The sequence below is a fragment of the Archocentrus centrarchus genome, chromosome 9 (assembly GCF_007364275.1).
Source record: "Archocentrus centrarchus isolate MPI-CPG fArcCen1 chromosome 9, fArcCen1, whole genome shotgun sequence".
Classification (NCBI taxonomy): domain Eukaryota; kingdom Metazoa; phylum Chordata; class Actinopteri; order Cichliformes; family Cichlidae; genus Archocentrus; species Archocentrus centrarchus.
This window is the reverse complement of record NC_044354.1, coordinates 27568104-27583895: the sequence shown is the minus strand read 5'-3', so window position 1 is coordinate 27583895 and position 15792 is coordinate 27568104. Positions and strand designations below refer to the sequence as shown.

Genomic DNA, 15792 nt, shown 5'->3' with positions numbered 1-15792 from the left:
CTGTTCAGCTGTATACAAAACAGAAGTGGAGTGATGTTGCTGTGCAGCTATGTGCAATTGTGAAATGAAGCTGGGTGACTGGCATGGATGCAGGATTGATTAGGTAGCAACATGAAGCCTATCAGACTTCTCAGACATGAAAAGACACGATTTTATGAGTCTATAGTGCCCTAAACTGGTATACTGACTATGTAACACGTAAATCTACCATGTGTCCTGAACCCAGCATCACTAATTCTACTCTTTCCCAACCCTCACATTGATTGAACTGGCAAACTTTCTCACACTGGGCTTTCCATGTGTCCTGTTTTTTCTTAAAATTGTATTTATTTAAACAGAAAAACAGGACTCTTGAGATTGAAAATTTCTTTTGCAAGACTATTCTGGCATGACAGGCAGCAGCTCAATCAGTAGAGGTTACATAACAATACAAACAGTGATAAACACAGGAGTATATGCATATAAATAAAACATCAGAAACATCAGAATAATAAACTTAAAAACTAAGGAGAAAGGAAACATCTGAATATTTATTCATCACAGTCACTGGAGGTCAATTGTGCGATGACTAGCCAGATGTGACTTCCTAAATGTTGTTTAAAAATGCCTCAGATTCATTTAGTGCAACCAACACCCTGAGACTCAGTTGACTTTGCAGCCGATCCCAAGCAGTGGAAGCATTTAACAGTTCCAGTTTGACCCAATTCAGTACAGGCTTTCGAGGTAAACTGAAGGAAAAAAGTCTAGGGAATGAGGACAGTAACTCGCCATGGTTTTATGAAGGATGCAGGTCGATTGGAAAGTTGGGAGAAGACCAAGAACAGGCTTGTAAATAATAGTATGCCAGCTGCTCAGTCTACAAAAGAACAAAGCAGACCTTCCAATCCAAGTCTATAACATTTCATGGTAGGAAGTATCCAGTGCAGGTAAGCACAGCAAAGACACATGTATGAGCATTATGTGGTACTGCTTAACAAAGATCAGTAAGCCAGTAATTAATGGTGCCGCATTATGTTTTTCTGACAGTGGGTGGGTCTCCGGAGTTAAATCAGACACCCACTTTATAATCACTTCTGAGGCAGACCAACAAAGCTGCTACCAATGGGAGTGAATGATTGACTGACATACAGTACAACAGGGTGGTAATACAAAGCCAGAGCCTCAAATGTCCATTAGTGACCACCAGTCAGCTACAAAGTGATGCACAAGGACAGAATGGCTTTCTTTGGACACGTCAATAGGACCTCATCTCTCTTTCACATGACACTGCTTCTATCATTACACTAGATCCCAACTAATTTGATGTTAAATAATGCAGGGGTCATAAATTCCCAGGTTACAGATGCAGCAACAGCTTGAAAAGTAACATTCAGGAAAAGACTTGCAAACAAAAAAAAAACTGCGATCGCACTGCTTCCTGTTTGGAATTCTTCTACTTGTGAGAGGGAACACCTATCATTCACAAGAAGACTGCAGCAAATCCATCACACCTCAAGCATCAGTACAAGTGGTTATGGGGCTGTGCTGATGTCACAGTTGGAGTGTTTAACAACCAATGCTGTGACCATGAAGGCTTTAAATGTTCCTGCTCCCAACTATATCAATTCAATTCATTTCAATTCAATTTTATTTATATAGTGCCAAATCACAACAAACAGTCGCCTCGAGGAGCAAAACTGTGTAAACCTTTTGTTCCTCCTAGATGCCTCAATTCCTCTGAACAAAGCCTGCTAGTGGTCTCTTGCACAACAAAGAGAAAATGAGGGTCAAAGGCAGCAAAAACATCTCCCCCTGGATGTCAGGTCAGCAAACTCACTGTTTTTATTTATATATTTTTTTAAACAAAGCATTTCTGTGCTTGAGTAATGTGGTATACTGTTTCCACTGATAATGTCTGTTTTTGTAATGTAGGTATTAAAAACATGCTATACAAATAAAATATTTCTTCATTACTTACTGTAAATATTAAATCCTACAGTCTATAACAACTGCTTGCAGGAAGGAAAAAGTTACAGCATGCAAACTTCTGCAAAACTACATGAAATCAGACACTGAAGCAGTAATTTTGGCTCAAAGAACATGAGGCTTTTTTTTTTTAAAGCAAACTTCTTCAAAGAACAACATAAATTACTGTCCAAAAATTATTGCCACTAAATGGTTTGGTTTTATATTCCATATTTCATAAACTAGAATTACAGCAGATCATTAAAACTATATGCGGGAAAATCTTTTTTATGACGGAGACTTAAGCTTTTACTTCCCAGAGGAAATCCAGTCTTTACTTTGTCCAGCTGTTCAGTGTCTGCGTGTGTCTATGTGTGTGTGTGTGTGTGTGTGTGTGTGTGTGTGTGTGTGTGTGTGTGTGTGTGTGTGTGTGTGTGTGTGTGTGTGTGTGTGTGTGTGTGTGTGTGTGTGTGTGTGTGAGAGAACAGGAAAAACATGGTAGACCACCCAGTCCAGAGGGAAGTGCCAATAAACCACCAGTGAGCGGTTTAAGTGATGTGAAGCTGCTCTCTTCATGTGGTATGACCATTTTTAAAAGTGCAGCTCTCTGTCCTGCGAACTCTGAACTGTTGGTGCTGGCACCGGCTTTAATGTGGCGTGCAGCCTGTTCCTGTTCAGTCTCAGCAACCTGCTCCTCCTCTTAGCCCACCTCCACTGTGGTTCACATGAGGACAAAATCCAGCAGGATGCTGTTGACAATGCTGCTGTTCCATGTTCATACCCCTCCCAGCTGTGTTCTTTTGCTACTAGTGACAAAAATAGTGGTTCTGCACGCTCTGGTATAGATGCTATAATGCTAAGCTATAATAATGTGCTATAATAAATGCACAGTTTAAGCAGTGTTTTGTTAGCAATATTTCAAAATAATATAAAAATTATAATGGGAGTGTCTACTCATCCACAAAACATGACACAGGTCATGGAAACATAAGGCATCCATTTAAGCAGCTGAAGTCATGCTTAGAAACACTGTGGAGAAGTGGGACCTACCCTGGTCTCCAGCTCAGAGGGGAACTTGGTTTGGAACTGGCACATGGTGCCATTAGTGTAATCTCTCTGAATGAAGACTTTGGCAGTGATGGCAGCCTGCTGCCTCATGTCCTGCAAGCTGTGAGTCTGTGGAAAGACGAGGTAACAGTTGACACATGGCCAAACCACAATGAACTTAATTCACACCAACCATGTTCAGTTCATAACAGCATAAATTCATAAATTGTATAAATGGTATCCATCATCTTCTTCCACCAATCTTTTGGGGTTTATTTGTGTCTGTGAAGTATTCTGAATATTTTTAGGCCCAAATGTGGATTTCTCAACAACTTAAAAAAACATACATACATCCATCCATCCATCCATCCATCCATCCATCCATCCATCCATTCTGTTCCGCTTATCCTGTTCACGGTGGGGCTGGAGCCTAAACACATTTGTATTTTTTTTTTTTGAGCAGTTTTTAAGCCATTTTGAGTTGAGCATGCCTGCATTTGAATTTAAACAGATAACTATTCATATAATACTGCAGTTTTTTATTTCTTACATTTGTATTTTGCCTTGATACTGAAAAAACTATAGAATTGAATCCTATTCTATAACATTTTCTGTGATTACCCCTGCTAGGACTGTGAACAGCTATTCTGATTATATACCTTAAGTTTTAAAAAGTTACATTTGACTGTAACATTCAATATCTGATTGTGGAAAAATAAAGTACCAGCTAATGTCTGTTGTCCAAGGTGTGCAGAATGCAAAGCTGGAGCTCCACCTAAAAAATTGTGCAAAGTTGGAACATGTGCAGGGGTTTCACAAGCCTGGTGGCCTGCTGGGCCTCGGTACTGCTGGTTTCTATTTCTTACACAGAAACAGCCATTGGGTTAGCTAACAGAATTAATTATATATTAATTACCGCATGTTACCGTGTGTCTCTTACTGGTATATAGAGTAAAATGGGAGATAAGATGCTTGGTGTCCTACAGCGACAATGTTGTCCTCATCAGCTTTTTTCTCGCTCGTTAAATTCAATATAACACTTGTTGGGAAGCTTTTATTTTCCTTACAGAGCAACATGGTCTCAGTGTGTTGTTATTAACTCAGCTCCACTCTACCCATGGCATAGTGTGTCTGTGTCTGTGTGTGTGTGTGTGTGTGGGTGTGTGTGTGTGTGTGCGCGCGGAAGTTCACGCACTATGAGACTTAGAACTTGGAAAGACCATCGTATGAGCAGTAACTACTCATACACTGACTAAGTAAATAATGTAAACAGATCTTTACAATTTTTTTTATTGAATTAATCTCAATCCTGCTACGCATCCTTGAGGTACTTCAAGCAGATCTGAAATGTGTAACAGGGCTGACTGACATCTGCAGCTGTCTGCAACACAGTGTAATCCTGGCTTTCACAGAAAAGAACTGCTCCCAGTCAGTGTCTTCCTGAAAATGAAGATATCAGCCTTTTACTTTGACATCGGTGTCAGATCGGTTCTCGGTATCAGCAGATACATGACGCCAAGGTATCTGCTGTACTAAAGCTCAGAGCCTGAAGAATAAAGTAACTGTCTAAGTACTTATGGCCTCAATTACACATGGTAATGTAACTTTTATCTAGTGCTTTCACTGGTATAAGCTACTTGTACCAAACATGTTAAGCTCGTCCTAATATGTGAGCTAGAGCTGTTTTGTTGGGCATGTCTTCCTTCTTTGGACCGAGATAGTGTTCCCGGAAGATGATGGCAACACACTGCTGTCACCATCTTTATATTATCATCCTTCGCTGAGCCACTATGTAGCATTTAGCACCTATAACTGAATCAAACCCAGCCAGCTTTAGCTGATACACGCAGCTCGGCTCCTGGTTAAAGTTACGCAAAGTTGCCGCATATGTGCGTCGTTCCACTGGTAGCTTGTTAGGGGCGCCGCAGCTAATGCTACTAGAAGTAAACATTGGCCAGTCAGCGACCAGCCTGTGACCTGCCAAGCTAATACCGTTACACATTCCCTCTCTTTCTACATTAAACACACTCCCAGAAAACTCCGCAACAATAAATTGTGCACACACCACAGACACGCGAAAATGAAGGTTTAAAATCACAGTTAGCTTACCTCTGCCATGGTGAACGAGACTAAATTCTTCCTTCTTTGGTTTTAACGGTGGATGCAGGTGAATGCCGCCACCTATTGTCCCGGAGTATGAAATCAGGACATTATCAAGGAGGGTGCTCTGAATGTTCAAAAATTCATAAGGATTTATATTCAAACAAAAGCCTTTGTACCTGTAATTACTTGTTATGTGACTAACAGACCTTTGATGTTACACTCTTCCCAAATCTAGGCTATTTAATGGCCTCTTAGCAAATGTATTCATTCACACAGACCTCAGTTAGAGAATCTGAACACATCACTTTAACTGACTTAACCTCCTTAGCCACCTGCAGAGTGATGATTATATCTCTGTCAGGGTCAGATGTGGCACTCAAAGAACCCTGACCTGAACTCTATGGAAAAAAAAAGCAGCAACACATATTGTGGTATAGTATAGTTTTAATGGGCAAAGTCAACAAACTTCATTACAATTTGTCCTGAATGACCACTCAAATTAAGTAAAAATTCAAAATAACTGCCCACATAAGTGCCCAGAGGCATTTCACGCAGCTGCCAAGTGGGAATACTCACTTCTACTTTGATACCTTGATTAATATTCTCTCAACTATTGTTTCATTAAATTCTGGAGTGTATGTACCCTGCAGATGTAAGCAGTGTAAACAGACAGGAAATCAGGAGCTAGAGAGATGGGGGAAGGCACACAGTAAATGGCGACAGGTCGGGACACCAACCTACGCCATCTGCACCGCCACGAGGCATACATGGTCGCCTGCCCATTCACCTAACTCAAGGGACGAACCAGTGTGTTCATCAACAAACAACTTAAATAGCATCTTTAGGCACTTTGTTACTAGCAGACTGTCACAAAAACACAAAATTTATTCCCATTTCTTTAGGAAAAGTTACAAAAAATGATAAAGATTTGACAGACACTATTATCTCAATATGATGTACAATGTGTGCTTAAAGAATCAGAGGAAGCTGGACAAGTGGAGAAGAAAGAAGAAGCGTCAGACCCATCTACAGCAGCAGAAAGTCATGTTCTTAAGAAACAGGAAAGGAAACAATGAGTGTCTACATCCATTTGAAAAACAGTGGAGGCTCTGTCATGGTTTGGGGCTCCATTTCAGCCAGTGGTGTTGGTGATTTTCTGAAAACTGATGGAATTATAAACAGAAAAGTACAGTCAGACATCTTTAATTTTTAGCATGAAAATGACTGCAAACACGCTGCCAATGCAGTAAAAGCATACCTGGATAGAAAAACACACAATGAAACACTATCAGTCATGGGTTGGCTTCCCCAGAGCTCGGGAATGGAACAAAAGGAAGCCAACATCCAAAGAAGAGCTTTGAGTGTCCTTCAAGAAATCTGGAGAACTATTCCTGATGACTACTTAAACAAATGACAAGAAGTCTGCCTCAGAGAGTTCATGCTGTGTTGAAGAATAAAGGTGGACATATTGACATCACTGTGCCTATTTCCCATTTTCCCAGCAAAACAGAAATAAATGATGGCTGAGTCAAAGTAGCACAGTACTGTGCCAGTATGTTAGCAATAGATGGATTGGTGATCTGTCCTAAGTGTTCTCTGTCTCTTACCCTTTGACAGCTAGGATAGGTTCCAGCCCTTTTTGGCCCCAGAGGTGGATGAAGTATGAGTAGTGGAGTAATGGTTGTGGCTTAGACAACTCCCTACTAGTCTTAATACTCTTAATCTAGTTTTGCTCGATGAGCTTTTTCTGTTGCTTCATTAGCCATGCAATCATCCAAAGAGGCTCTAATTAAAGGCCTGATAAACTTTCTTTGTCAGCTTGCCATTTATGTCTGACCACACACGTCAGTAAACGTAACACTGTCATAAGGAACAAGCTTTCTCCTCTGAGAAGCTTCAAGCATGTACATATAAATGGAAACATTTATTTGGTGGAGATTATTATATAGAATAGTGTGTGTATAAAGCTGGATGTAACTTCTGGGTCTAAAAGGGAGTGCCTTAAATCTCCATTCTTTCTAATGGCCAGCAGGGGGCGAATCTTTTGCTTTCAATGGGAAGTCTGTGTCGAAGTGTATAGGAAATCAACCTTACTGCTACTGTGATCCAAGACCTTGGTAAGCACTTTATTGGTGAATTTAAAGCCTTAATTGCTAGTTTTAAATCTCCTTGAACACAACATGATGGTCCTTTTGTAAGTTATAGTCCCATTAGAGTCGAAAGGGACGATAAAACGGGATACGCTGTAGGACAGATCTCGTGATTAACAAGCTGTTAGTGTCCCTTGGCTCCTGATGTCTGGTTTCAAAAAGCCAAAACACTCAGCCTGTGGCTTCAAGATGGGGCTACGCAAACCACAGTGCCGATATCCATCTTTTATATACAGTCTATGAGAAGACTGTAACCTGTAGTGCCAAGTAAGTAAATACTTTTACTCAAACACTCTGATTTCTTTACTTGATTGTTCTTTACTTGAAAGGGAAATGTTGCACTTTTTACTTTTACATCCCAGACAGCTATAGCCACTGGCTGTCTAAGTTAAAACCTTCATATAAACAGGATCAGCTCCACTTACAGCGCAGCCTCTTAAAACCAACAATAATTATATAATTCTGACAGAGGGTATTTTGTAAGGTGTGTGAGGAAGGGGGGGGGGGGGGGGGGGGGGGGGGGTAAGCCAGTGTGTGTTTGATCTTGTGGCTTTCATCACTGACCTAAGTTGTATTATGCGGTAATGCAAAGTAAACTTGTCAAATGACTTTGCTCTTGCAAATAAATTGTCACACATCAGTGCAACACAACAATATGCCTTTCATAACAATAAAGGCTTGCAAAATTACAGCAGATGCAAGTTTGGGGGAGGGGGGGGGCAGTTTGCACAGCAAAATATACAACTAAAGAACACAAAACACTGCAGCATCCTCTAAAAGGCTGCAGCATTCATAGTAACAAACTCTGGCATTGTCTCTTGAATAGCACGACTCTTTGATGTGACGCATGTTTTTTTTGTTTGCAAATTCTGAGGAGAACAGAGCATTCAGTTTGGGTTTCTGTTTCCACAACAGCACACCATAATACCCAGGAGATACAGACGCTCCTGGCCTCAGACCATCACAAACCACAAAAGCCACATTTGTGCAAACAGATACATTTGTAAATCTGAGTAAAACACAGTGAGCTGCAATAATCCCAGCTTGACAGCTAGCAGCAGAAAAATAAACCCTCCTTTCTAACTGTGGTATTCAAGAAACAGCTCTGGCAAAGTTAAGACGGACTTTCACGGTCTGTCAGGAGATGCCGTTCAGTTTGGAGATCTGAGTGAAACGTCAGTGAGGAATGCCACCCCCATGCGTCATGAGGCATGCACCGGGCTTGTTTGTCTCCTTGCAAAAAAAGGACTGGGTGGGGAAGGGGGGTCTGGAAACCCCTTTCATGCCATGGCTGGTGTGGGGAGGGACCACTAATGAGCGCCATTTGGGCCCTTCATTTACAACACATGCTGGTTTAACGGCCCACGACAATAGAATGACTGCAGCTCGAGCCACACTGGCAGAAGTGGCTGCGCACTCCAGTCTCTGTAGCTGCTCACACTTGCCATTTATACAGAGAAGCCGCAACTGGGTTACTGTAGATGTTTCCTGACCTTTGATAAAAATAAAGAGAAGCATTTTTAAAACAATGCACCCACATAGCCTGAACTCTACAATGTTTTTCAGAGAAGGAATGAAGTCAAATGTTTTTTGTACCACTACTTTAATTAAAGCAGAAATTGGCAGTAAAAAAGAAAAAAGACAGAATTTGAAAATTCAAACATTTCTAAGGTCTTATCACTAGAGGAGCACAGATGTACGCAGGTGCTTCATATGTGCTAAAAAAGAGTCAGAACTTTGGCTTCATGGGGGCTTTAAACCCCAACTCCACCACCACATTTCACTTCTTATATGGACTTTGTTTTTTTTTTTTAAACTATTCAGTAATCTTATTCATGTTTCTAAAGAGCAGAGCCCAAAAGAGATGCAGGAATATGTTTTCACTTCAGATTACTTAAAATATGCTTAAAGGCCGCACAGCAGTGTATTCGTCTCGGTGCCGCTCACGGCACTGCCAGGATTTTTTGGAAATACGCTCGTGCATAAAGTTTTTGAGAAAACTCTCTTTGAACAAAAAAAAAAAAAACTACTTGAAAATGTGTTGAAAGTTCAGCGAGACGTTATAACTCATCCATCTGGATACTGAAAATTACATGGCTGCACGTCCTGACAGAGGCAGCCGGAGCCCATTGGTAGCTGCCAGACTCGGTTAATCAGAGTCACTGAACTGGAAATCTCAACCTTGTTTGTGTTGTTGCTGCATTTTGGAACATTTTAACTGAAATTACCTGACCTGAAGTACTTTGGAGCCTCTCCCAGGTGATTTTGGGTGAGAACCTGTCCAGGATACACCCAGGACAGGTTCCCAGTCCATCACAGGACTAACACAGAAAGACAAACAACCATGCCACACAATTTAGAGTCACCGCTTAACCTAACCTGGCTGTTTTGGACTGTGGGAAGAAGCTAGGGCACCTGGAGAGAAGGCACGCAGGCACAGGGAAAAGATACAAACTCCACATACAAAGGCTGCGGTCTGCAGGCAGATTTACACTAAGAACCTTGTTGCTGTGAGACAAAAGTACTACTGCTGCACCAAAATGAATTACATTAAATTAACTGAAAAATGAAAAAGCACTCAGAGTGAGGTGGACGTCGATCTTCATGTTCCGAAACACTGAACACCGAGTGTGGCCGGGGCTTATAAAGCCCGTTGTTATGGAAACATCAGCAAAGCTTTTCATCTTTTTTTTTTGTTGTTTTTGTTGTTGTTTTTTTTTTTGCACAGTGGTATTGCAACATTTACTTAATTAAACTGCTAAATAATCTCACAGGGATGCACTGGCCCCACTTTCATTTCTCATTTTGAAGCAATCCAGATCACCGTGAGGCCTTTCCATGCCTTGGCTGGAGATTAGCACATTCAGGAGTCCATCTGGATACAAGCTGGTTCCTCTTAAGCTGACATTTACAGCCAGCTGACTAATAATAAGGAGCTACAACTAAAATACTTTGCCATATTTGTGTCCTTGACTGAGAGTTTCTGCTGCATTGTAGGCTGCAGTGTTGGAATCCTCATATCATTTAATGTTCTCTTTGGCCACAAAGCTCCAAATTGCTTCCCGGTGAACGTGCACTGAGAGCCAAGCTGAAACAGCACCAGCAGAATACTGCTAAGCTCTTCCTGGCAGCAGCCAGCATGCCCATTTGAACTGCCTTCACTTTTTAAACTGTCATCAAGAAGTCAGAAACTCTTAGTGACCTCTGTTGGCAACATATTGGAACAGCAACAATTTGAGACTGACACGAGAGAAGTTAAATTCAAAGAATAAATGAAGACCTTTGGCAAAAAAAATGCATAAACACATCTAGTCCTGTATCAATATATGACCTAAAAAATTTATTGTAACAAAACCTTCATTATTTGTTCCATATAATCCTCCTCTACTGTATATACTGTTTGATGCAAATGGATTATTTTAGTGCTGTATGTCTTACAGATTTTTAAAATTAATCCATTAATGTTATTGATTCATAAATAATCATAAATAATTAAAAGATTATATTTTAAAATGTAAGTCCTGAATATTTATTTTTTGTGTTTGAATATTAGTTTCTGTATTTCCTCTTTATACAGTTATTATGAATGCAAGTATTTCTACATTTCCTTTCATCTTTTCCTATTTTATAAATTATTTTTATGTATATTTACCTATGTAAGCATTTTTTTGATTAATTATCTAGGCTTTCTTCATCTTCCGGAGACCTACTCTTATACTTGTACAAATATTGTTTTAAGATTTTAATCAAATATTTCTTTTTCATTTTTAATGTTAATTATAATTTTGTTTATTATTTGAATGCTTTTTTCCATCCCAATTTTAGTTACGATGATGCCATTTTTTGATCCTTCATATTCATCTTCTGCTGCAGTTGCCACACAGTTTTGGTAGTTTTGTTTCTGTGCACCACAGCAGTGGATTTGAAATCAAACAATCAAAATGTGATTGAAGTGCAGACTTTCAGCTTTAATTCAAGGAATTTAATAAAAGTTTTGCATTAACTGTTTAGGAATTGCAGCCATTTTTATACACAGTCCCCCAACAGTAATAGTAAAATTGACTGACAAGCTCTTTTATGGTCAGATGAGGTCTGTTCCCTCTTTACTCAGTGGCAAATTGAGGAGATAAGAGTTTATTCCAAGTGTTCAACATGCATTTGGAAGCTCAAAATGAAGTCCAAAGAGATGTTGATGTAAGTAAAGGAGCCTGTCATTATGCTGAAAAACCAACAAAAAGCCTATCAGAGAGCAGAGTCACTGGTGACAGAAGTAGCAGGATTAAGTGTACAGGGCTGTACTCTCTGCTCAGATTTGGCAGAGTGCTACAAAAGTGATCAGACAGTCCTTCACAGTGCAAATTAATAATGACCCAAAACATATTGCAAAAGCAAGCCAAGAGTTTCTCAAGGCAAAGAAACAGGATATTTGTCTGAAATCAGGCCCCTGAGCAGCTTTTCACTTACTTAAGAGCAAACTGAAGGCAGAGAGACCCATAAACATGCAGCAACTGAAGACAGCTGCAGTAAAGGCCTGGCAGAGCATCTTAAAGGAGGAAACTCAGCATTTGGTGATGTGCATGGGTTCTAGATTTCAGGCACATATCGACTGAAAATGATTTTCATCCAAATATTAAAAGCAATCCTTATATGTAAAATTATGTCAGTGTGTCCAATTACTTTTGAGCCTCTGAAAATGAGGAAATGGCTGTAATCCCTGAATTACAAAAACTGTCCAAAAAGCTATGGACCTGAATGTTAAAAACAACAACAAAAAAAAACATCAGTATGTGGAGAACGCTGTCGAAACTCCACTGATGTGGACTTTTTGTACCAGGCTGCTAAATGAAAGCCAGAAGTCTCAGCACCTGCCCGCATCATTTTTCAGCCACTGACATTCATCAGAAACCATGTTAACCACCAAAGCCCAAAGCAAGCAAATGCAGTCTAGATTCATCATTTGATCTTATCATTTAGATATTTCACTCAGAGTTTAAAGGGCTGTGGAGTTTCTTCAAACACTTACATTAAAGAACAGAGAAATTTGCCGCATTTTATGCATGAATGCGTCCGTCACACATGATTTGTGTGTGCCACTCTGGAGTCCTTCATGCCACCCCAAATTACCAGTGTAATGACATGATGTTATTACCTCACCTCCAAATGACTCACTGGCATTAGATGTGGTCAACAGCGCGCATTCAACAGCCCGTGGAAATTCAATCACTTTCCACAAGATGCCTGGGAAAGATTTAAAGGGAAACATACATGCCTCTAAATGTTTATTAGCTGTTTAATATCCTGTTTAGGGTGTATTTTATCAGTTTGGTACTGTTAAGTCCCTTGGTTAAGTTACAGTTTCCTGTACCAGTGTTCCTCTTCTCCTTAGCCACTCTGTTCCACTTAACTTTTGATAAAAACATACACTCTTAAATGAATCCTTATCACACAGCATGCCATATGCACCTAAATTGTGTATTACAATCTTTGCTTCTGGTGTTAAAAATGCAGCTCTTATTATGTGGTTCAAAATTCAGCACAAAATGGCAAAATGTCCCCTTTCATAGCAGGATGTGGGCTGCCCTCATGTTGGGCATGTTTTGACTGGGGATCGAGGAGTCACATTACCTCGTGTTTCATTCAGCAGTCTGAGAGGCATTAATCATCCCATTAAATTCAGACAGATTTACAGCATTGTGTGTGAGAGTGCTCAGAACACACATAACATTACTGCTCACTTAAGACCTCTGCACCCAAACGTCCGACTTAACGAGCAGAAGTCTGTACAGCTGGGCTTTCCTTCACACTTCCAATGACCAAAACGTTCCTCCACTTAAAAAAAAAGAGCCAAAGTAAGAAGGTTTAGGCTGATTAGTAAGAATAATAATACTTTTTTTTTCCCCGCTTGGTTTTACTGGATAAAACTAAAAACTCAAAAGTGTTATAAACTGATTGCACCCGATCACATGTCATTGGCAGGAGTTTCTTACCAAACAGGCAAAATAAGCCCCTCAAACCAGGATTACTTCATTTATTTGTTCAAACCTTGCACCACTCACTACAAATGTAACGTTAGGTCCTTAGGCCTATTTTATTTTCAGGGTGAAAATGTTGCCAACATCTTATTTTACAAATGGTCAGCACTTACAAATTGCAATCAGATTTGTGAGTTCTACAGGACTTGCCCCTGGACAGTCCCATGCTCATGCAGCAGTCATGTCTGCTTTTCTTTTGATGAGTTATAAGTGCGAGTATTATCACAAGAGTAGATGATCTCATGTTGGAAGACAAAATGGTATCTAAATGCCAGCAACTGCAGTTCCTCTGCCACTTGAGCTTGGCTTCAAAAGCGAGTCACACTCCCAAGTTAAACAGACCAAATAAACAGTGTTAAAAATCTTGTTTACAGCCTGGAAGAAAAAAAAAAAAAGGTTTTGTAATCTGTGGAGTATCCCTCATCATAACAGCTGATTGTTGGGTAAATTATTATTGTAACTTGTCCACTGGCTTATAGTTAGGGGTGTGGTTACGTTGACTGATAGGTGAAGAAATAGGCAGCTGTAGCCAGTTCCTGTCTAGTAGGCATTACCAATTCAATTCAATTCCATTTTATTTATATAGCACCAAATCACAACAAACAGTTGCCTCAAGGTGCTTTGTATTGTGGGTAAAGACCCTACAATAATGCAGAGAAAACCGGACAGTCAAACTGACCCACTATGAGCAGCATTTGGCAACAGTGGGAAGGAAAAACTCCCTTTAAACAGGAAGAAACCTCCAGCAGAACCAGGCTCAGGGAGGGGCAGTCATCTGCCGCGACCGGTTGGGCTGAGGGGAGAGAGACAGGACAAAGGACATGCTGTGGAAGAGAGCCAGAGATTAAAAATAATTAAATGCAAAGTATAAACAGATTAAAAAGAGGTGAATGAAAGGAAACAGTGCATTATGCGAACCCCCCAGCAGCCTAAGCCTATAACAGCATAACTAAGGGATGGTTCAGGGTCACCTGATCCAGCCCTAACTATAAGCTTTATCATAAAGGAAAGTTTTAAGCCTAATCTTAAAAATAGAGAGGGTGTCTGTCTCCCGTATCCAAGCTGGAAGCTGGTTCCACAGAAGAGGCACCTGAAAGCTGAAGGCTCTGCCTCCCATTCTACTCTTAAGTATCCTAGGAACCACAAGTAAGCCAGCAGTCTGAGAGCGAAGTGCTCTATTGGGATGATACGGTACTGTAAGTTATTTGAGATAAGATGGGGCCTGATTATTCAAGACCTTGTAGGTGAGGAGAAGGATTTTAAATTCTATTCTAGATTTAACAGGGAGCCAATGAAGAGAAGCCAATATAGGAGAAATCTGCTCCCTCTTTCTAGTCCCTGTCAGTACTCTAGCTGCAGCATTTTGGATCAGCTGAAGGCTTTTCAGGGAGCTTTTAGGACAGCCTGATAGTAATGAATTACAATAGTCCAACCTAGAAATAATAAATTTATTAACTAGTTTTCAACATCACTCTGAGACAGGATGTTTCTAATTTTACAGATATTGCACAAGTGCAACAAAGCAGTCTTACATATTTGTTCAATATGTGTATTGAATTACATATCCTAGTCAAAAATGACTCCAAGATGCCTCAGTATTGGTGGAGGCCAAGGTAATACCACCCAAAATGAGTATCTGGTTAGACACCATGTTTCTAAGATTTGTGGGACCGAGTACAAGAACTTCAGTTTTATCTGAATTTAGAAGCAGGAAATTAGAGGTCATCCAGGCCTTTATGTCTTTAAGACGGTCCTGCAGTTTAACTAATTGATGTGTGTCATCTGGCTTCATTGATAGGTAAAGCTGAGTATCATCTGCATAACAATGAAAATTTATGCAATGCTTTCTAATGTGCCGTTTACACGAAGCCGTTTTCACTGGAAACGGTGTCGTTTTGATGCGTTTCAGCCTTTCGTTTACACGATGGCGTTTCAGAAACGATCCGCGTTTACACGATGACGTGAAGCGATGGAAAAGGTGAAAACGATGTAGTTCCCATGCCAGGCCACAAGTTGACGTTGGTTTTCTCTTTGCAAAGTTCGTTTATGCAAGACGCGCATGCGTGGAGTGACACAGTAGGTAGTGCGGCAAATTGTTCATTACTTACAAAACGGCCAATGTGAGAAGTTTTGTGTGGACTGACGATGAGGTTGGATCGCTGGTGCACACAACGCTGAATTACAAAACGGTAAAAACACAAGAAAAGCACAAGAAGCACTCATGAATCCGCGAGTAGTGTTTATCAATTTGCGCGTGTGCGAAAAACTGTGGCCGTCGCAACCATAGTGCGCATGTGCGAGTCAAGCGTTTTCAAATCACCCTGGTTTCAAGTGTTTACACGAGAACGCAAGCCGGTGCGTTTCTGAAACGCTCCACTCTGGACCCCGTTTCTGAAACACATCGTTTTCACTCTGTTGTCGTGTAAACAGAAGGGCAAAACGCATCAAAACGACACCGTTGTCGTGTAAACGCAAGGCCGAAACGCATCAAAACAACGCAGTTTCAAAATGAAAAC

The 15792-nt window shown here is 40.4% G+C and overlaps 1 protein-coding gene across 2 annotated transcripts in view; it reads right to left on the bottom strand.

Annotated features, from left to right (window-relative positions):
- LOC115785939 (golgin subfamily A member 7-like) overlaps positions 1–5140 on the bottom strand; it is a 30137-nt gene extending 24997 nt beyond the window's left edge. For both annotated transcript variants that reach the window (XM_030737883.1, XM_030737884.1), the window contains exons 1-2: positions 5101–5140; positions 2995–3120 (exon numbers count right to left, since the gene is read on the bottom strand). In XM_030737883.1, coding sequence (XP_030593743.1) covers positions 2995–3120; positions 5101–5109 — 135 coding nt within the window. In that variant the 5' untranslated portion in view covers positions 5110–5140. The remainder of the gene's footprint in view (positions 1–2994; positions 3121–5100) is intronic.
- Between the last annotated feature and the right edge of the window lie 10652 nt (positions 5141–15792).